Raw genomic sequence first — 15792 nt, 5'->3', positions numbered from 1 at the left:
GAACGTGCAGGGAGGGTTGGGGGGGGCATGCGGGGAGGGGGCCCGGCATGGTAGGGCAGGGGGTGCAGCAGGGAAGGGCAGGAGGGGGGCGGGGTGGGGGGGAAGATGTGGAAAGCAGAGCTGAGCCAGGGAGGGGGCCGGGGGTGAGGGGAGGTGTCCGTGCCAGGAACACACCACACAGCGCTTTACCAAACAGATTTTATTAGAGCTACAAAAAAAGGGTCACGGCCTCGCAGCCCGCCTCCCTCCCCCGCCAAGCCCCCTCCCCAGGGAGAAGAGACCCAGAGCCACGGGGTGCTCTGAGCGGACCCCCAAGCCCCGGGGCTGCGAGGGATGTCTCGTGGTGGCCGGGCAGGTGCCTGAGTGGCCGCTGCGAAGCCAAATGGGCCAATGCTCTCCCTCCCTGCTGTGGCTGGGGCAGGGTGCTCCCCTGCGGGATTCCCCGGGGTCTCCTGTCCCCCACGGTCCGAGGTGGCTGTTACAGAGCTGCCACCATTCCACAGCCCCTTCCCTACAGCCCTGGCCGGCATGGTGGCTACTGCGGGCTCAGCCCCCTGCTCCCCTTCCCTGGAGAGCAAGGAGAGGAGTGGCAGGACACGCAGACAGGGACAAACGGACGGAGCGAGAGACAAGACAGCATCGTACAGCCGCCCTGGCCCAGCTGAGGGGGGTGCCTGGTGCTCCCCCAGCCACTCCCCCACCCCGCCTCGGTTATGCCTCCCCCAGCCATCCTGCGAGCCCCCTGCCCGCGGTCGAGGGCCTGCGCATCCCCGCGGTGCGTCCAGGACGAGGCGGCGGATGGAGCAGAAGGTAATAACACAAGGTGAGGTCCACTGCCTAAGAGGTGTCCAACTAAGAGCCCCGCGGCCGCGGCTCTGAGAGATGCACCCCCTTATCGTATTCCCCCTGCGTACAGACAAAAACCGCAGTCAGCAAGCGGAAGGGTTAGTGCAGCAGCAATGGGGCCAGCACGCACGCGCGCACACACACGCCACTGCCGGCACGCGGGGTCCGAGCGCGTGGAGCCACCCGCTGAGCACCCCCCCTCAAGAGGGGCCAGGGCTTGGGCCGTCACCCCACAGCCCAGGTTCTGCCAGCCGTGGGGCACAGGGCTGGCTCCCGTTTCCCCCACGGTGCCGCCACGCTATGCCGGGGGCTGGGAGCGGGGTCCCGGCAGGGTACAAGCAGCGCAGCCAAGGCCGGGGTGGGATGGGCGCAGCCCAGGGGGCTCAGGCAGCTGTCAGCGGGGAGGGCTGGGGGGAGCAAGGCACACAGAGCAAAGGGCAAGAGGTGGGAGGCAGCATCACTTGTCCCCGCAGGCTCCTTCCTTGGCCTAAGGGGATGCCAGGAAGAGCCTGGCCCTTGATCCTGAGCGCACACCCCCCCTCCATTTGCACAGATATATTTGGGTCCTAGGAGGAAGGGGCTAGACAGCCCAGTACCATGCATATGGGCTAGTGCTGGGGGAAACCTCTCCAAGCTGCCCTGTGCTTGGCACGCAGCTCACACGCCGCCTGGGGCAGGGAGGGCAGGGAGGGGGAAGGACAGAGCTGTCAGCATTAGGCTGGAGGTGTCTGCAGAGCCACCAAGGGCAAAAGCCTTCCCTGCACAGCTGGGGGCAGCACCCAGCCCCAGCAGTGGGTACGTGGTGGGGGTGAAGCTGGGCTGCAGAGAGCAGCGGGGTCTGGGTGGGCACAGCTGGGCAGTGGGACCCAGGGCCATGGGATGACACATCTCTACAGGACAGCAGGGCAGCCTGCCCGCTGCCACAGGGTCAGCCACTGCGGGCAGCCTCAGGCACACAGCTCTGCTTTCCTGCTCCCAGCTTGCGCTGACCTCTGCTGCGGCAGGAAAGAGCAGGCTGGCTCATCCCCTTCTCCCACAGCACCACTGAGGGGGGGGGTCTGCAGCAGCCCCTTCCTCACACAGCTCATGCAGGTCACCAGAGCCAGTTGGCCCCTTGGGGGACACGCTCAGGGAGCTTTACCTCTGACCTCCAGCTTGGCCTCGCACTGCTTGGTGCCATACTCGTTGACGGCCTTGCAGGTGTAGAAGCCGGTGTCAGTGCGCTCTGCCGCCAGGATGTGCAGCGTGAAGAGCCCCCGTGCCCCCTCCGCCTCCTCCGCGTGGTGCCGGCGGCCGTACTTCACCGGCTGCCGGTTCCTCAGCCTGCTCGGGACACGGGCAGAGCGGCAGAGTCACGCCTGGCCCTGCACGTCTAGCTTGGCTATCCCCAAAAGACTCCCCTTCCCCCACACCCAAGCCTGCTCAGGACCAGAGTGCTGAGCTGGCCGACCCCAAATGGGGAGGGCACCGTGCCTGCCCCCTCCTTCTCTGCCCAGCTGTGACCCAGCAAGCACCAGGACTCACCAGTAAATGATGGGCTTGGGCTCTCCACGGACACGAACGGTCATGCTGACATCCTGCCCCTCCAGCACCGACTGGTCTGACAGGGACACCTGGGGAAGCAGGGGTCAGAGAGCAGCTAGCACCCACCTGAGCCCAGGGCCATGCATCCCCCCCTCTGCACCCAGTGTTCCCCACCACAACAGCAGCCCTGGAGAACCAGGGAAGTGGCCAGAGTGGAGGCTGTCCAGATGCCAGGAGCACCCCAGATCAGGGGGTAGGAAGGCTCAACCAGGCACCTCCTGGCACCAGGGACCATAGGGGGTCACAGGGCACTGCTCCTCCTCTGCAACATCCGGGGGGGGTCCTCGGCTCACCTCAAAGGTGGGTGCAGCCTTGAAGGTGCTCTCCGGGGAGCTGTGGGCAGCCCCATGCTCAGCTCTAGGCTGCAGCTTCATGGCCGGTCGATGCTGGGGGGTGCCGGACTCGGGGAACTCTTCCAGGGGGCTCAGGTACTCCTCGTCCGAGGTGATGGGGCTGGCCTGGCCGAGGGGGGGTGCCAAGTTCCCATGCCGCTCCACGGCGGGGGCTAGTGCAGGAGAAGCTGGATAAGGAGCTGGCAGGAGGGTCCCGTCCCCACCACCCCGCTCCCCAGGGGCGCCCGGGGAAAACCCATCCCGCGGCCCCGTCCAGGCTCGGCCGCAGCCAGCAGCGAAGGGGTGCGGAGCCGCGCAGGGGGAGGGAGTGAGAAGCACTCCACGGGACGATGATAAGGGGACGCGATATCCTGCAAGGCGACAGCAGGGCTCAAGTGGCTCTTACGCAGCAGCCCGTGCTCCCATCCTTAAGCCGCCCGGATTCCCGGGATGGCTGTCCCTGCCCCGCGCCGCCGAAGGCTGAAGGTGACATTGGCAGCTGCGCTCCCCCAGCAGCCTGCCCGGCCGCCTGCCCCCCTCCCCGGGGGCCGGACCAGCCTGCGTGGGGAACCCACCCGGGGCGAGACGGGATGGGGGACTCGCGGGGTGCGTGCGGGGGGCCGGAGGAGGGTGGTGCAGGGTGGGGAGCAGCGAGCGGCGCGGGGTGCTGGCAAAGCCCGACCGCTGCGCTGGGGGTGCTGGCCCCCCTCCAGCCCGGCTGCCGGAGCGCTCTCACCCTCCCCCCCCTTACCGGGAGGGGGGTGGGCGGGCTGCCCGGTGCAGGGCGAAGGCTGCCCCCCCCCCGTCCTCCGCCCGCCCCGCGATGCCCGCGGGCAGCCCCAGGATGAAAAGGGGTGTATGTGGGGGCGACTCTCGCCTCCCCCCCGCCCTTCCTTCCGCAGTCCCCCGCCGCCCCCCGCACTCACCAGCAGCCCCCGCCCCGAGCCGAGCCGCGCCGCGCCTGGCCGCGCCGCACCACCGAGCCGCCGCTAACACTGCCGGGGCCGGTGCGGCGGTGCCGGGCGCTCCTCCAGTCCCCGGCGCCGCCGGGCCGCTGAGCCCTCCCCGTCCCAGCGCCGCCCGGCCCCCGGGGCTGGGCCACCAGCGCGGGGGAGGGCCCGACGCGGGGCCGGGGGCTGCCGGGCCCCTTCCCGCCCCCCTTCCCCGCCGCTGTGCACCCGGCTGGCCCGACCCGGCCTGCGCTGTCTCTGCTGTACAGCCCCACCGCACCACAGAGCGGGGGGTTTTCCGGGCGCCTCCAGCCCCCGGGGCAGCTCCGAGCTTCTCGGGATGGGGAGCAGCTTGGGGCTGCGGCAGGCTGGGTACCCCACAGCTAGAGGGGTGCAGGGCAAGCCGGGTGTACCCACAGCTAATAGCTTGCGGGGCAGGGGTATCCCCATGGCTAGCAGGTTGGAGGGCTCGGGTATCCCCACGGTTTGCAGGTTAGAGGGCTGGGGTACCCCCACAATTTGCAGATCGGAGGGCAGGCAGGGGTATCCCCACGGTTTGCAGGTTGGATGCGGGGGCATCCCCACAATTTGGAGGTTGGAGGGCAGGCTGGGTACCCCATGGCTAGCGGGGCGTAGGGCAGGTGTGCGGGAGGGCCGGACGCTGGGCCGCCTGCTGCTCACTCAGGGATGCTCACGGCCCGACCCCGCTCCATCCCCCCATCCCCCCTCCCCCCCCCCCGCCTCCCCCGGCAGGCTCCCTCCGTGCTTGCCGGGACCACGTCAGCTGCTTTGGTTCAGACAGAGCCTTGTAGGGTAAGGAAGCCGGTTTCTTCCCAGTGACAGCAGCGGCCGAGCTGGCAGCCAGCCTACCGCGGCGCCGGCCCTCCCTCCCTCCCACCTCCGGCCGCGCTCCCGCCGTCCCCCCGGGGCACCCACCGGGCCGCGCTGCCGCCGTCCCGCCGCGGCACTCACCGGGCCGGACGCTGAGGATGGCGCTGCAGCAGGTCGCCCCCACCTCGTTGGCCGCGGTGACGGTGTAGAGGCCGGCGTCGGCTACCCGGGCGCTCCTGACCAGCAGGGTGTGACGCTCGCCCTCCGCCTTGATGGGCCGCGTTGTGCTGCTCCGCAGCGGGACCCCGTCCTTCCTCCAGGACACTGCCGGCAGAGGCGAGGGTTACGCGTGGGCAGGAGAGCCCAAGCTCCCCGGGGGGGTCGTGCAGGGGCCCGGGGTGGCCAGGCGCTCCCCTGCCTGGCCTGGGGACCCCTATGCCCCGGGTTCCCACGGCCCCTGACTGAGGGAGCAGGGGCTGGACCCTGCTTCCTGGCATCCTCCTGCCCTCCAGTGGAAGCTGGAGGAGGAATGGAAGCCGCTTCGCTTCTGACCGGCGGCTCTGCCGGCTCCAGCGGCCCAGTTGCCCACATCCTGAGCCGGGCAGCGGAGCTCTGACCCCGGGGTCCCCCTGAGCTGTCCCAACAGCAGCCCAGAGCATCTCCCGCCCCTGTCCGTGCGGTGCTCAGCGGCCTTCCTCCCACTCTGCTAGCATCCCAGCCCACGGAGGAACAGCGGGCACCCTGCCCGCACCCTGCCCCATCAGGCAGTGCCCAAAGCACTTCTGGTGAAAAGGGTGCTGCCAGGGTGGGCACATCGCCTCTCTGAAACACCCAGCTCAGGGCTGTGCGTCCCACTCTGCACAGCTTAGGTGGCGCCAAGGGACAGCTCAGTGGGTGGGACATGGACATGCAGAGAGCCCCTCTGCCCACTCCCAAGCCCCAACCCCTCCAGCCCAGCTGTTACTCACCCTCTGGATGGGGGTTGGCTGTGACAATGCACTTGAGCAGCACCTCTGCCCCCACGGCCACCGCCATGTCCTGGATGGGGATCTCAAAGATGGGGGCTTCCAGGGGGTCTTCACCCGCTGAGACGTAGGAGTCATCGGAGGACTCTGAACAGGGAGAATATGGGCCCCATGATTGTCACTGGAGTGGGTCCTGTGCCACACCAGGCTGCATGCAGGCAGAGCAGGAACCTCACAACCCTCTGCCCATATCCACCAGCATGTGCCCAACACCTCCACCAGGGCATTAGCAGGTCCCTGGACCATGCAGTGGGACAGATACACATCAGGGGCCACCACACCACACATGCAGTGGGACGAGGCAGGGGACGGAGGGGCAGGAAGCATGCAGCCTGATGTACATCCCCATATAGCGTAAGGGATGTGAGGCAACAGCGGGATGCAGAAGGAGGAGGGTTGTACAGCCACCGCAGCCTCCATTCCAAGCTCCCCCCAGCCCCACACAGGGTGCCAGGTGCTCTGTCCCCACAAATCAGCATCAGCTGATTTGAACCACAAGTTTCCCTCCACTCCCATGGCCCCAGCACAAAGGCAAAGGTCCTGGGGCCATGCCAGCAGCCTCAGGCATGTGGGCCTGGCACCGCTCTGGCCTGAGCAGGGCCTGGAAGGAGCTCCTGGCCCGGGTGCAGTCTGGTCTCAGCCCTGCATGCTGGGCACCTCTGCCCCAGCCAAGCCACCATGACAACCCTTGGGGCCACTTGGGCTGCACGCCTTGCCTGGAGCACTGAGCATGGTCCAGAGAGAGCAAGTTGCGGTGGGTGCCCTGTGCCCTGGGAGAATGAAGCAGCCCAGAGCTGGGTGCCAGAGGTCAGTACCCTGCGTCCTTCTCATGCCAGGCAGGAGGGATAGAGATATCAGCCAGTGTCATGGCCTCAAGGACCAGCAAACTGGTACCCAGGCTGGTCTGTCTTATGGCACTGGTTGGTGCCAACATCCCCAAGCTGCAGAGCTGTGTCCCCCCTACCCCATCCCACCCCATCCCTTCTCTCTGGCACAGATCCCTGCAGCTCCCAGAGGCCAGCTGGGGGTCTGCCATCCCGCTCAGAGGTTGCCCCAGCCACCTCTGTGCCCACAGGACAGAAAGCTGTGCCCCTACCTAGCTCAGGAGAGGTGGGCCTGGCTCGGCGCCCCTTCCCCTTGCTCCGCGTGCTCCTGCCTTCTTGAGCCATCCGGCCACTCTCTTTCTTCTCTGACACTTTCGTTTGCCTTCTCTCCACCTCCCTGCCTGTGCCGTGCTGCCCTGCCCAGCTCCTCTCCAGCCGAGCCTCCTGCTCCATCCCCGGCTTCGCCCAGGGCAGGAACCGCACTTCCATGGGCGCCTCTGGCCGCCGGTACAGCCCGTGGGGCACGGCCAGCCGGGCGGCCAGGGCTTCGCTCACTGCCCCGGGGCCACGGGCTCCGCTGGCAGGTCCCCCGTCCGGGCACGGGCTGCCTTCGGTGGGACCCGCCTGCAAAAGGGCCGCCCGTCCCTGGGGGGTGGCTTGCGCTAACGGCCACTGCTCCTTCTTCTTCACTTCCCCAGTGCCTTCTTGCTGCAGGCTTTTCCTGGCACCCGCATTCTCCACCTCAGGGGGGTGACTGGCCCCCGCGCTGCCCCGCACCAGGGCTTTCCTCCCACGCTGCCCCCCTGGCTCCGGCTCCGCGTCAGGTCCCACCAGCGCCACACTGGAAAGTGCCAGGTGCTGGATGACGTGTGTGCTCTCAGCCGGCGGGACGGTCTTTGGCGGCAGCGCCTTGCGCCCAGCAGCGCCCTGTGAGGGCTGGGGACGGGGCGGGCGGGGGGTGGAGGTCTCGCCAGCCGAGGGGGGTGAGGGTGCTGGGGGCAGCCCAGCTTTGCACAGCTCCTGGGAGCGCCGCAGCTGCTGCTTCGACACCGTCCGCTTGATGCGGGTCAGCTCCTCTGCAAACTTGTGCTCGATGGCGTAGACGCGGCCGGCGAACTTGCCCCGCTCATCAAAGGAGGCGGCTTTCTGCCGGAAGGCCAGACGCCGGCAGGCCGCCGTGCCGCCTGGCTCCCCATGGCTGCCTTCCCTCATGTCCTCCTGCGAGCCACCCAACGTGCCGGCACGGCGTGAGCCGGAGCCGGGCTGGTCAAAGGAACGCGCCTTGCGCAGGGGCAGGCCGGGGTGCGTGGGGAAGGGGCTGTCCGCCTGCTCCAGGCTCCTCCGCCGCTCCTCGAAGTACTGCAGCCTCTCGAAGATCTTGGAGCCGGCACGCACCAGCTTGGGGGATGCCCGGACAGACACACGGCCAGAGGCGTCACTCATGGGTGTCTGGGGACGGGACTCCTGTGTGCTGCCCTGAGAGTACCCTGAGGACTTGGGCTTCTTGATCTTCTCCTCGTACTCCTCGGGGACGGTGTCCTGGTACTCAGCCGGCACCGAGGACTTTTTGCGGGGGGTCACGGGTGTGAAGGAGGGGACGCCAGGGCCACGGCTGGCAGGCTGGGATGCAGTGCCGGAGGGTGGCGGCAGGCACGGGCCGGCACGGGGAGATGGCGAGCGGAGGATGGGTGGTTTGGTAGTCAGTGGCAGGGCAGCGGGGGACCTCGGAGGCTCAGCACCAGGCTTTGGAGAAACAGGGCCGCTGTGAGGATCATCTCTCCGGTAACCCCCCTGGGGGATGCTACTGCAAGGGGAGAGACAGAGGACCACAGTTCAGAGCCCACCCTCACCCACCTGGCTGCATCCCTGCTCCCAGCCCACACCACAGCACCCAGTGGGGCACAGAAAGTGGCAACCCCAGGAGTGGGGAGCCTGGAGGGGTCCCAGTGAGTAAATCCAGCCACCCTGAGACCTCTGTGAGCCAGCTGGGCTGGATGAGATTCCTGGGCTGCTGTGACACAGCAGTGTCCGCTTGCCACAGGGTATCCACATGGGACAGTAGGGTGATGCTGGGATACCCAGCAGGTCTGCTTCCCCAAGGCCACCATGCAGACAGGACTGAGATGTCCTGCTGTCCTGGGGAACTGTGGCACAGGGCAGTTCTTCTGCAAGGCATAGGGGACCCCCAAAGGCTTCAAGACCCCCACCCCGCTGCCCCTGGGTGGAAACTTGGCGATCGCGGTGCAGAAATCATAAGGTGGAGATGAGGTTCTGGTGGAAGAAGCAGCCTTGAACAGAAAAAGGGGCGGGATGGAGGTCGAAGGAGCAGGCCTGCAGGGATGGGGACTGAAGGTGGCAGGGAGAGAGGGGGGCTCTGAGCACATTGGCAGGTCTTGGGGAGGCAGCATATCCCTGGCCCCTGCTGCCACTCCTGTGGGGTGGGACTGCAGATGACACAGCCTTGTCAGTGAGTGTCCCGGGCTGCCACACACCCCCAGGTCCCTGCACCCCGGATTGCGCAGAGACCCTGCAGTTGAGGGGGTCAGGGGGACACCCACAGCATAGCCTGCAGGTGAGAGGCTGTGGCTTATGCAGCAGCACAAGACTTACCCCCAGCACCAACCCAGTCACGGCAGGAAGGGACCACCCCACATCTCCCATCCTCACCCGAGGGCCTGTAACCCCCTGCCCCACCCCAGGTTGCTCCCTCCTCCTCACCAGGAACAGGCTGCCTACTGCTCAGAGCCCCCGTTCCTCATCCGGGCATGGCGAAGGCAAAGAAAGCCCAGGCGGAGGGGAGGAGATGGCTGCAGGGGTTGGAAGGAGATGGCCCCAGCGCGATGTCCCCTCCGCGCGCTTCCCCTGGCTACTTACACATGGAGCGAGAGCGCCCGTCCTCGGTACAGGCTGAAGGCGCTGCCGTACGGGTCGCTGGCCACCGAAAGGCTATCCTCTGACCCCCAGCTCGTGCCCACCAGATTAGCCCGTGATGCCCGCACCAGTGGCTCCACGCCCAGGTGCCGGACCTCGGCGCCGCGCGGGGCCGGCGCATTTGCTTGCCTTGGGGTTCCCTGCGGCTGCTGCTGCCAGGCAGCGGGGCGGAGGTAGGGTCCCCGTGGGGGGAGGCTGGCATCCGTCTCCTTCTCCACCACGGTCTGCTGGCTGCCCGACCAGCTGGAGCGTTCCTCCGCCTGCGACAGGGCCAGCACCGAGGTCGGCGTCGTGTTCATGGAGGCGTCCACAAGGGTGTCGGACCCACCTGGAAGGAGAAGGGTGAGCCGACACCGGGTGCCCATGGGGATGGGCCCAGTACCCTGCTTGGAGAGGGCAGAGCTGCCACAGGATGTCCCAGGCTGCCACAGTTCCTCTCCCCTTCGCATGGGTGGACCACAGCTCCACCCCCACAGAGACTCCAAAGCTGGGACAGAAGAGCCCTTCTGGGGGGCCCCCATATCAGGACTCGGTGCCAGTCAGGTGTCCCCCACTCACCCGTGGGGGTGCTGAAGGCTGTCTCATCCTGGAGCTCGCTGCGCTGCGTCACCTGGGGGTCGCTGGGCTCATCCTCGCCCGTCTCCGAGTCTGGGGGCAGGGGGAGGGGAAGAACATGGGGTGAGGGGACACAGGGACAGCAGGCCAGGCAGGTGCTGCCCCTTGCAGACCCACCAGCTCCCGGGGCAGGAGAGAAGTGCCTGGGCAGCTCCAGGAAGAGGCAGCACCAGGGTGGGGGGCACGGCTGTGACCTGCAGGGACAAGCTGCCAGCAGGGAAAGGCAGGACCAGGGGGTGGAAAGTCCATTAGGGTGAGGGGGGCAGGCAGGCAAAGGCTTCAGGATGGAATTAGATGATGGAGGAAGGGAGACGGTGCCAGCAGTGGGAGTGGGGATGGTGGAGACAGCGTAGGGACAGGGATGCAGGGCAGGGCCACAGTGGGAGCAGAGCAATGAGGCAGGGCAGCAGGCTGGGGCACAGGGCCCGCTCTGGGGACAGGGCTGGCATCGGGCAGGGCACTTCCTACCGTAGCTTTGTTTCCTGCAGGAGCGGAAAACTTCGCTTCCATAGGGGCAGCAAGAGAGAGAGAGACATCAACACCCGGTTATCCGCCCGGCCTGCGGAGACGCGGGGGGGCAGCGGGGAGGGACCTTGTCCCCAGCATCTCCCCGTGCTGCCATGGGGCAGGGACCTGCCAGGGCAGTGCATGGGTGGGCCATCCCGGCTGAGGAGTCCGGGGATGGGGCCAAGGCTGGGTGTTCACCCACCTCAGTATCCCACAAGGAGCATGCTTTGCCCTGCCAGGTGTCCATAGGGCACGGAAACAGGTCTGCCTCCCCCAGACTTCCCCACCACGTCTCCACTCTGCACCCACGTTTGCTGCACGCCACTCTGGCACCGCACGCAGACCCTCCTCACACACAGACCCTCCTTGCACACAGAGCATCCCATCTGTGCAGTCCACACATCCCCTCCCCATGCCATGGCCACATCCTGCACAGCAGGACAGCCACCTCCTGTCCCCAGAGCTGCTGAAGCTGCCCTGTGAGCTGGCCTCACCGCCACAACACCAGCGCATCCCCATGTTCTGCAGGGCAACACAACTTCAGGACAGACCCCCAGCCTGTGCCCCAGATGGGCACTTCTAGGGGTGCTGGGGTACACGGACATGTGTGTCCATGGACAAGAACCCTCCCTCTGCCACACACACATGTATCTCCTACCCAACCAAGTGCTGTATGATATGACCATGTCCCACAGCATGGCCCTAGGTTGATAAAGCAGGGGTACTCAGGGTACAGCATCAGGGACAGCCTCCCCACGACAGGATGCAGCCAGGCCAGACCAGTGCCACCCTAACGCCCTGTCCCAGGAAAGCCAAAACTGTACACCCAGGGAGGACCAGCTTTACCTCACCATCACTGCCTGAGACCTCACAAAATGCCACAACAGACCCCCTGTGACAAGGGATATGTCCCCTTGTCCCATCACTGCTCCCCCCACTCCAAGCTGCCCCTTTGCAGCCCAGCACATCGCTGGCTGCCCCATACATTGCCACCGCGTCAGGCTGCCCAGCCCAGCCACAACAGCCCCGAAGGAACTGGAGCTGCGAGGCCAGGAGATGGCTGGCCTTGTGGGGGACACTGGGAGCCCCCGTCTGACTGGGACCCTATTTTGGGATCGGCGTGCTGCAGCCCAACCCTGCCCAGCCTCTGCTTGCTGCCCGCCTGCAGCACGGAGGTGGGGCCGGACCCCATCCGGGCACACTGGGTGCGGTGGGGGGAGCCGGGTCCTGGTAACTCAACGCACCATGCGTGAAGCGCCCGAAGCGCCGCGAGTGGCCCGTTTTCTGCAAAGGAAAAGAGAAGAGAGCGTTACCCAGGGCGCACGCACACCTCACCGCGGCACCACTCACGCCCACGGCCGCTCGCACGCACGCTGGCACAGCACGCGGGGTGCCACTCACACCCTCCCCTTGGCAGGGCACACCGCTCGCACGCTCGCGCACCCCCGCAGCTGCACGCCCACGGGGTACCCACACACACACACACCCCCCCAAGCACGCACCCCCAGGCACGCCCCCGCGCTCGCAGCTATGGATGGGTGTAGGTGGACACGTGTAGCACATGCCCAGCTGCACACACACACACACACAGAGACACACCAGCATGTGCAGGCACACACACGCACACACACATGCCCCTTGCTGGTGGCACTGTGTGCCCCAGCCCGGTCCCGCTGCCTGCTGCCAGCAGTGCCCACAGCGAGGTCTTTGCCTGGGCGGGTGCCCAACTGCTCCACAGCCCCTTTGAAGCCACCGCCCGTGCCAGCGTGGGGACAGGGCCAGCAAAGTGTCTTCCAGGCGCTGGCCCAGACATCGTCGTGGGCACTGGCCCAGCACGGGGGACAGCATCCTCCATCCCCACCAGAGGCCGTGCCAGCTGCGAGAGAGGCTGCCTGGCACAAGTGGCATGGGACCAGCCTGTTCTGTGTGAGGCTGGAGGCGTGGGAGCCGTGCTCCCCTGCGCTGTCTGGACATGCAGGCAGGACCCGAGCGTGGGGCGGAGGCGCCAGGAGCTCCCTGCCAGCTCCGCTGCCCTCTGCACCACAGCCCAGGACCAGGCACCCACTTGGCGAGGGAGGGACCAGCTCAGGGCGACCCAGCTGCCAGGCCCAGCGTGCATCAACACTGTCTCACAGGGAAGAGGAGGGATGGAGTGATCTCCAAAGAAGGCAGGAGTGGGGATGCGGTGTACAGACAGGCAGGGCTGGGCTGCCAGGAATGAGCATCCTTCCCAGCCAGTCTGGGTGACGGGGTCTCCCCAGGACACTGACGCCTGGTGAGCTGTCTCCAGCATGGAGCCCAGGGCTGGACATTCAGCTTTCTTCAAGCCCTTTGCTCTGCCAGCCCCTCCTGCCCCCCCCACAGTTCCCAAGCAGAGTCATGGACAGACAGCCCCCAGGGACAGACAGCCCCTGGGGACAGCTAGCCAAACATGGCCAGCAGTTAGCTGCCCTTGGGAGGGCAGCAGGCTAATTTTGCATGCCCCAAAGCTGCTGCCAGTGCAGTAGCAGCCTCTGCTTGTGGGCAGCACCTGGGGGCTCCCACCAGCCCCCTGCCTGCATGCAGTGCTGGCCAGAGGGCAGTGGCTGCACGAGACACATTTGTATTCAGGCTGAGCCAAGCTTCACCTCCCCTTCTCGGCTGACTGTGCTGGTTCTGGCTGGCAGCCCGTCTTCCAGGCCAGAGAAAGATAGATGAGTGATTAACTGCACCATCGGCGGATAATTCCCCCATTAAAAAATGAAAATGCAATTGAGTGCCATTATCGGGTGCTCTTGTGGCTTCCCCGGGGACTGGCGCCATCAGCTCCCCATCCCTGGAGGGCTGGGGCTGGGCTCCAGTGCCCAGAGCTGTGGGGTCGATGAGCCCCCTCCCCTGTGCCACTCAACACGTCCCTGTGGGATTGGGGGACCCTGAAGCCCGGATCCTCTTCGGGCACAGCACCCCCCTGCAGCTGGGCAGGGAGCGAGTGCTGGGTGATGCAGGGTCACCCCCCAGCAAGGAGCTGGAAAGGGGCAAGAGCAGCTCAGACCTTGCTGCGGGGCTGGGGCCTGGGTGAAGGGACCAGCCAGAAATTGGGGGTGTGCTCCCTGCCTGGGATTTCATTTGAACCCTGGGAAAAGGGATGGGGGAGCCCCAGGAGCCTGCTCTGTACCCACCCATCCCAGGGGTGAGGGAAGGACTGGCTGGGATCGGCACCTGGCTTCAGCCTTGCCCCATGGGGCAGCCAGGTGAGACCTGGCACTGCCTCCTTCCCTCATAGACCCCCTTGCCCAGGTTGGGGTCCTGCCCTGACCCTGGCACGGGGCACCCCTAGCCGTGGCCATGGGATGAGGGGGGAATCAGGAGGGAGAAGAGGCTGCTGGAGCCATGGAGCACTGCCCATGCTGCCTGCCACCACCTGGCATGTGGAGCCCAGCACGACATGGCACCAGTGCCACTGGTGCAAGACAGGCAGACAGGGAGCAGGGATGGGGCGAGGTGGGGAGGCAGCGGGTGGCTTGCCTGGCGTGGGGACAGCCACTGTGGGTGTCCCAATATGGCCAGCAGAGCAGCACCCTGCCCCACCAAATGGGCAAGCCCCTGGTCTTGCAGCCCCCAAGTGCAGATGGGGCAGCCAGGCAGTGCTACACACCCTGCCCCGCAGGGACCCTTTCCCCGGGTTCCCACCATCCCTGGGGACACCCCGCAGCCCCTTCCAGGGGTGGCACCGGGCAGGGTGGCGGTGGGGAGGCCACACGCCTGCGCTGGGTGGAGCAGTGGGGTGGGCTTGTGCACCCTGGGGGAGCCGTGGGCGAGGGGCTTCCTGGAAGGATGCCCCCCATCCTCTACCCCCCGCCGAGGCCAAGTGACGTCCTTGTTCCTCGCTCGGCGGCGGGGCGTGCGGCGGGGCCCGCGGAGGAGCCTTGCCGTGCCAGGCATGCTCCTGACGCGGAGGGGATGACGCATGCAAAGCCTCATCTCCAGCTCCGTGACCACCGGCAGCCGGGCTGGGGGGAGCCATGGAGGAGCCTCCATTTGCCGCCCCGGTTCCGGAGGGCGGAGGGGAGAGACGGTGGCATGGGGAGGTGGGGGGAAGCCCTCAGCGGGGGTCCCCGGCCCCGCCACCGGCACAGACGGTGCTGAGCACCTGCCCTCTGCCCCTCCTGCCCGGGCTGGCGAGGACAGCTGGCAGCTCTGCGAGCGGGGCTGGGGCCGGAGATGGGCGAAGCCTCGGGGTGGCAGCGGCAGGGCCGGAGGGACGCCGCCATCCCCATCCCTACACGCTCCCGCTCCCCGGTGCTGCCCCCTCCTCCCGGCACCCGGCGGCGCGGCGGTCCGAAGCCCTTACCTGGAAACGCTTCTTCACCCAGATCTTCTTCATGCTTCTGCAGAGCCCCGCTGGCCCGCTCGCACCGGCTCAGGCCCGGCAGGACGCCAGCCCGCTCCCGGCGGGGTCCCCTCTGTCAGCACGCCGGGGGGGCAGGCGATGCTCCGAGCATCCTCCAACGCCGGCAGCCGGGGACGGCGGAGGGAGAGAGAGAAAGGGGCTCGCCAGGTTGGGCTCTCGGGAGGGCTGGAGCTGTGAGCATGAAGCATCACTGGAGTGCTCCTCCCTTCATCCTTCCCCCGCCTGCCTCCGCCTCCGCCTCCCCGCCAGCCCTGGCACACAGTGACAGCGGCGGGGGACAGGCAGGGCACAGGTGGCGGGGATAAGGGGGGCTGGGGGGGTGCGGTGAGGGCAGCCGCGGGGCGGGAGGGGCGCGGTTGGGGCGGTTACACGTCTCTCTGTGTGTGTGTCCCCGCTGGCTTTGGCTTCACAGCACCCGGGGGTCCGAGCCCCCTGCCCAGCAATGCAGCTGTACCACTGTCCCCTGCCATCTGTCTGCCCTGCCCCAGCATCCAGTGCAGGGGATGCTCAGCACCGTGGGGCACAGCCCACCACTGCAGCTCCTCCGTGCACCCCGACAGGGACAAGAACAACACATCACACCAGTGCTACACACCACTGCCCTCCTCACATTGCCCCCAAAGAGCCCCCAAACAGGGCAGCTCCGCTGCCACAGCTGCCACAACTGCCACAACTCTGCACACAGCAGCACAGCCACAGCACTGCCCAGACAAGACCCAGCACTCTGCCGGCCTCCGCTCAGTCCTCCGCATCCTCCAGCCATCAGGGATGCAGAAGGGTCCCCTTACTGAGCCATGGCTGTGGGTCCCAGCACTGCCAGAGCTCATATGGGCACAGTCCTTCACAGGAGCCCACCCTGCCCGGGCCAGCACTGCCCACACCACAGCACGAGCCACCCCCCTTGCAAACCACAGGGCCTCCAGCCCCAGGCACCCAGCGCCCTCAAGGCAGACCTTG

General features: G+C 67.1%; 1 protein-coding gene across 1 annotated transcript in view; it reads right to left on the bottom strand.

Annotated features, from left to right (window-relative positions):
• Positions 1 to 15792, bottom strand: part of SPEG (striated muscle enriched protein kinase) — a gene marked incomplete at its 5' end in the record, with an annotated part of 38296 nt that overhangs the window by 15533 nt on the left and 6971 nt on the right. The window contains 8 exons of the mRNA XM_084265772.1: positions 1988 to 2169; positions 2371 to 2459; positions 2724 to 2935; positions 4685 to 4867; positions 5512 to 5655; positions 6665 to 8196; positions 9453 to 9651; positions 9882 to 9971. Coding sequence (XP_084121898.1) covers positions 1988 to 2169; positions 2371 to 2459; positions 2724 to 2935; positions 4685 to 4867; positions 5512 to 5655; positions 6665 to 8196; positions 9453 to 9651; positions 9882 to 9971 — 2631 coding nt within the window. The remainder of the gene's footprint in view (positions 1 to 1987; positions 2170 to 2370; positions 2460 to 2723; positions 2936 to 4684; positions 4868 to 5511; positions 5656 to 6664; positions 8197 to 9452; positions 9652 to 9881; positions 9972 to 15792) is intronic.

The sequence above is a fragment of the Gallinula chloropus genome (genome assembly GCF_964237585.1).
Source record: "Gallinula chloropus genome assembly, chromosome: 5".
Lineage (NCBI taxonomy): Eukaryota > Metazoa > Chordata > Aves > Gruiformes > Rallidae > Gallinula > Gallinula chloropus.
The sequence above is the reverse complement of the archived record's forward strand: the minus strand, read 5'-3'. Positions and strand labels throughout refer to the sequence as shown.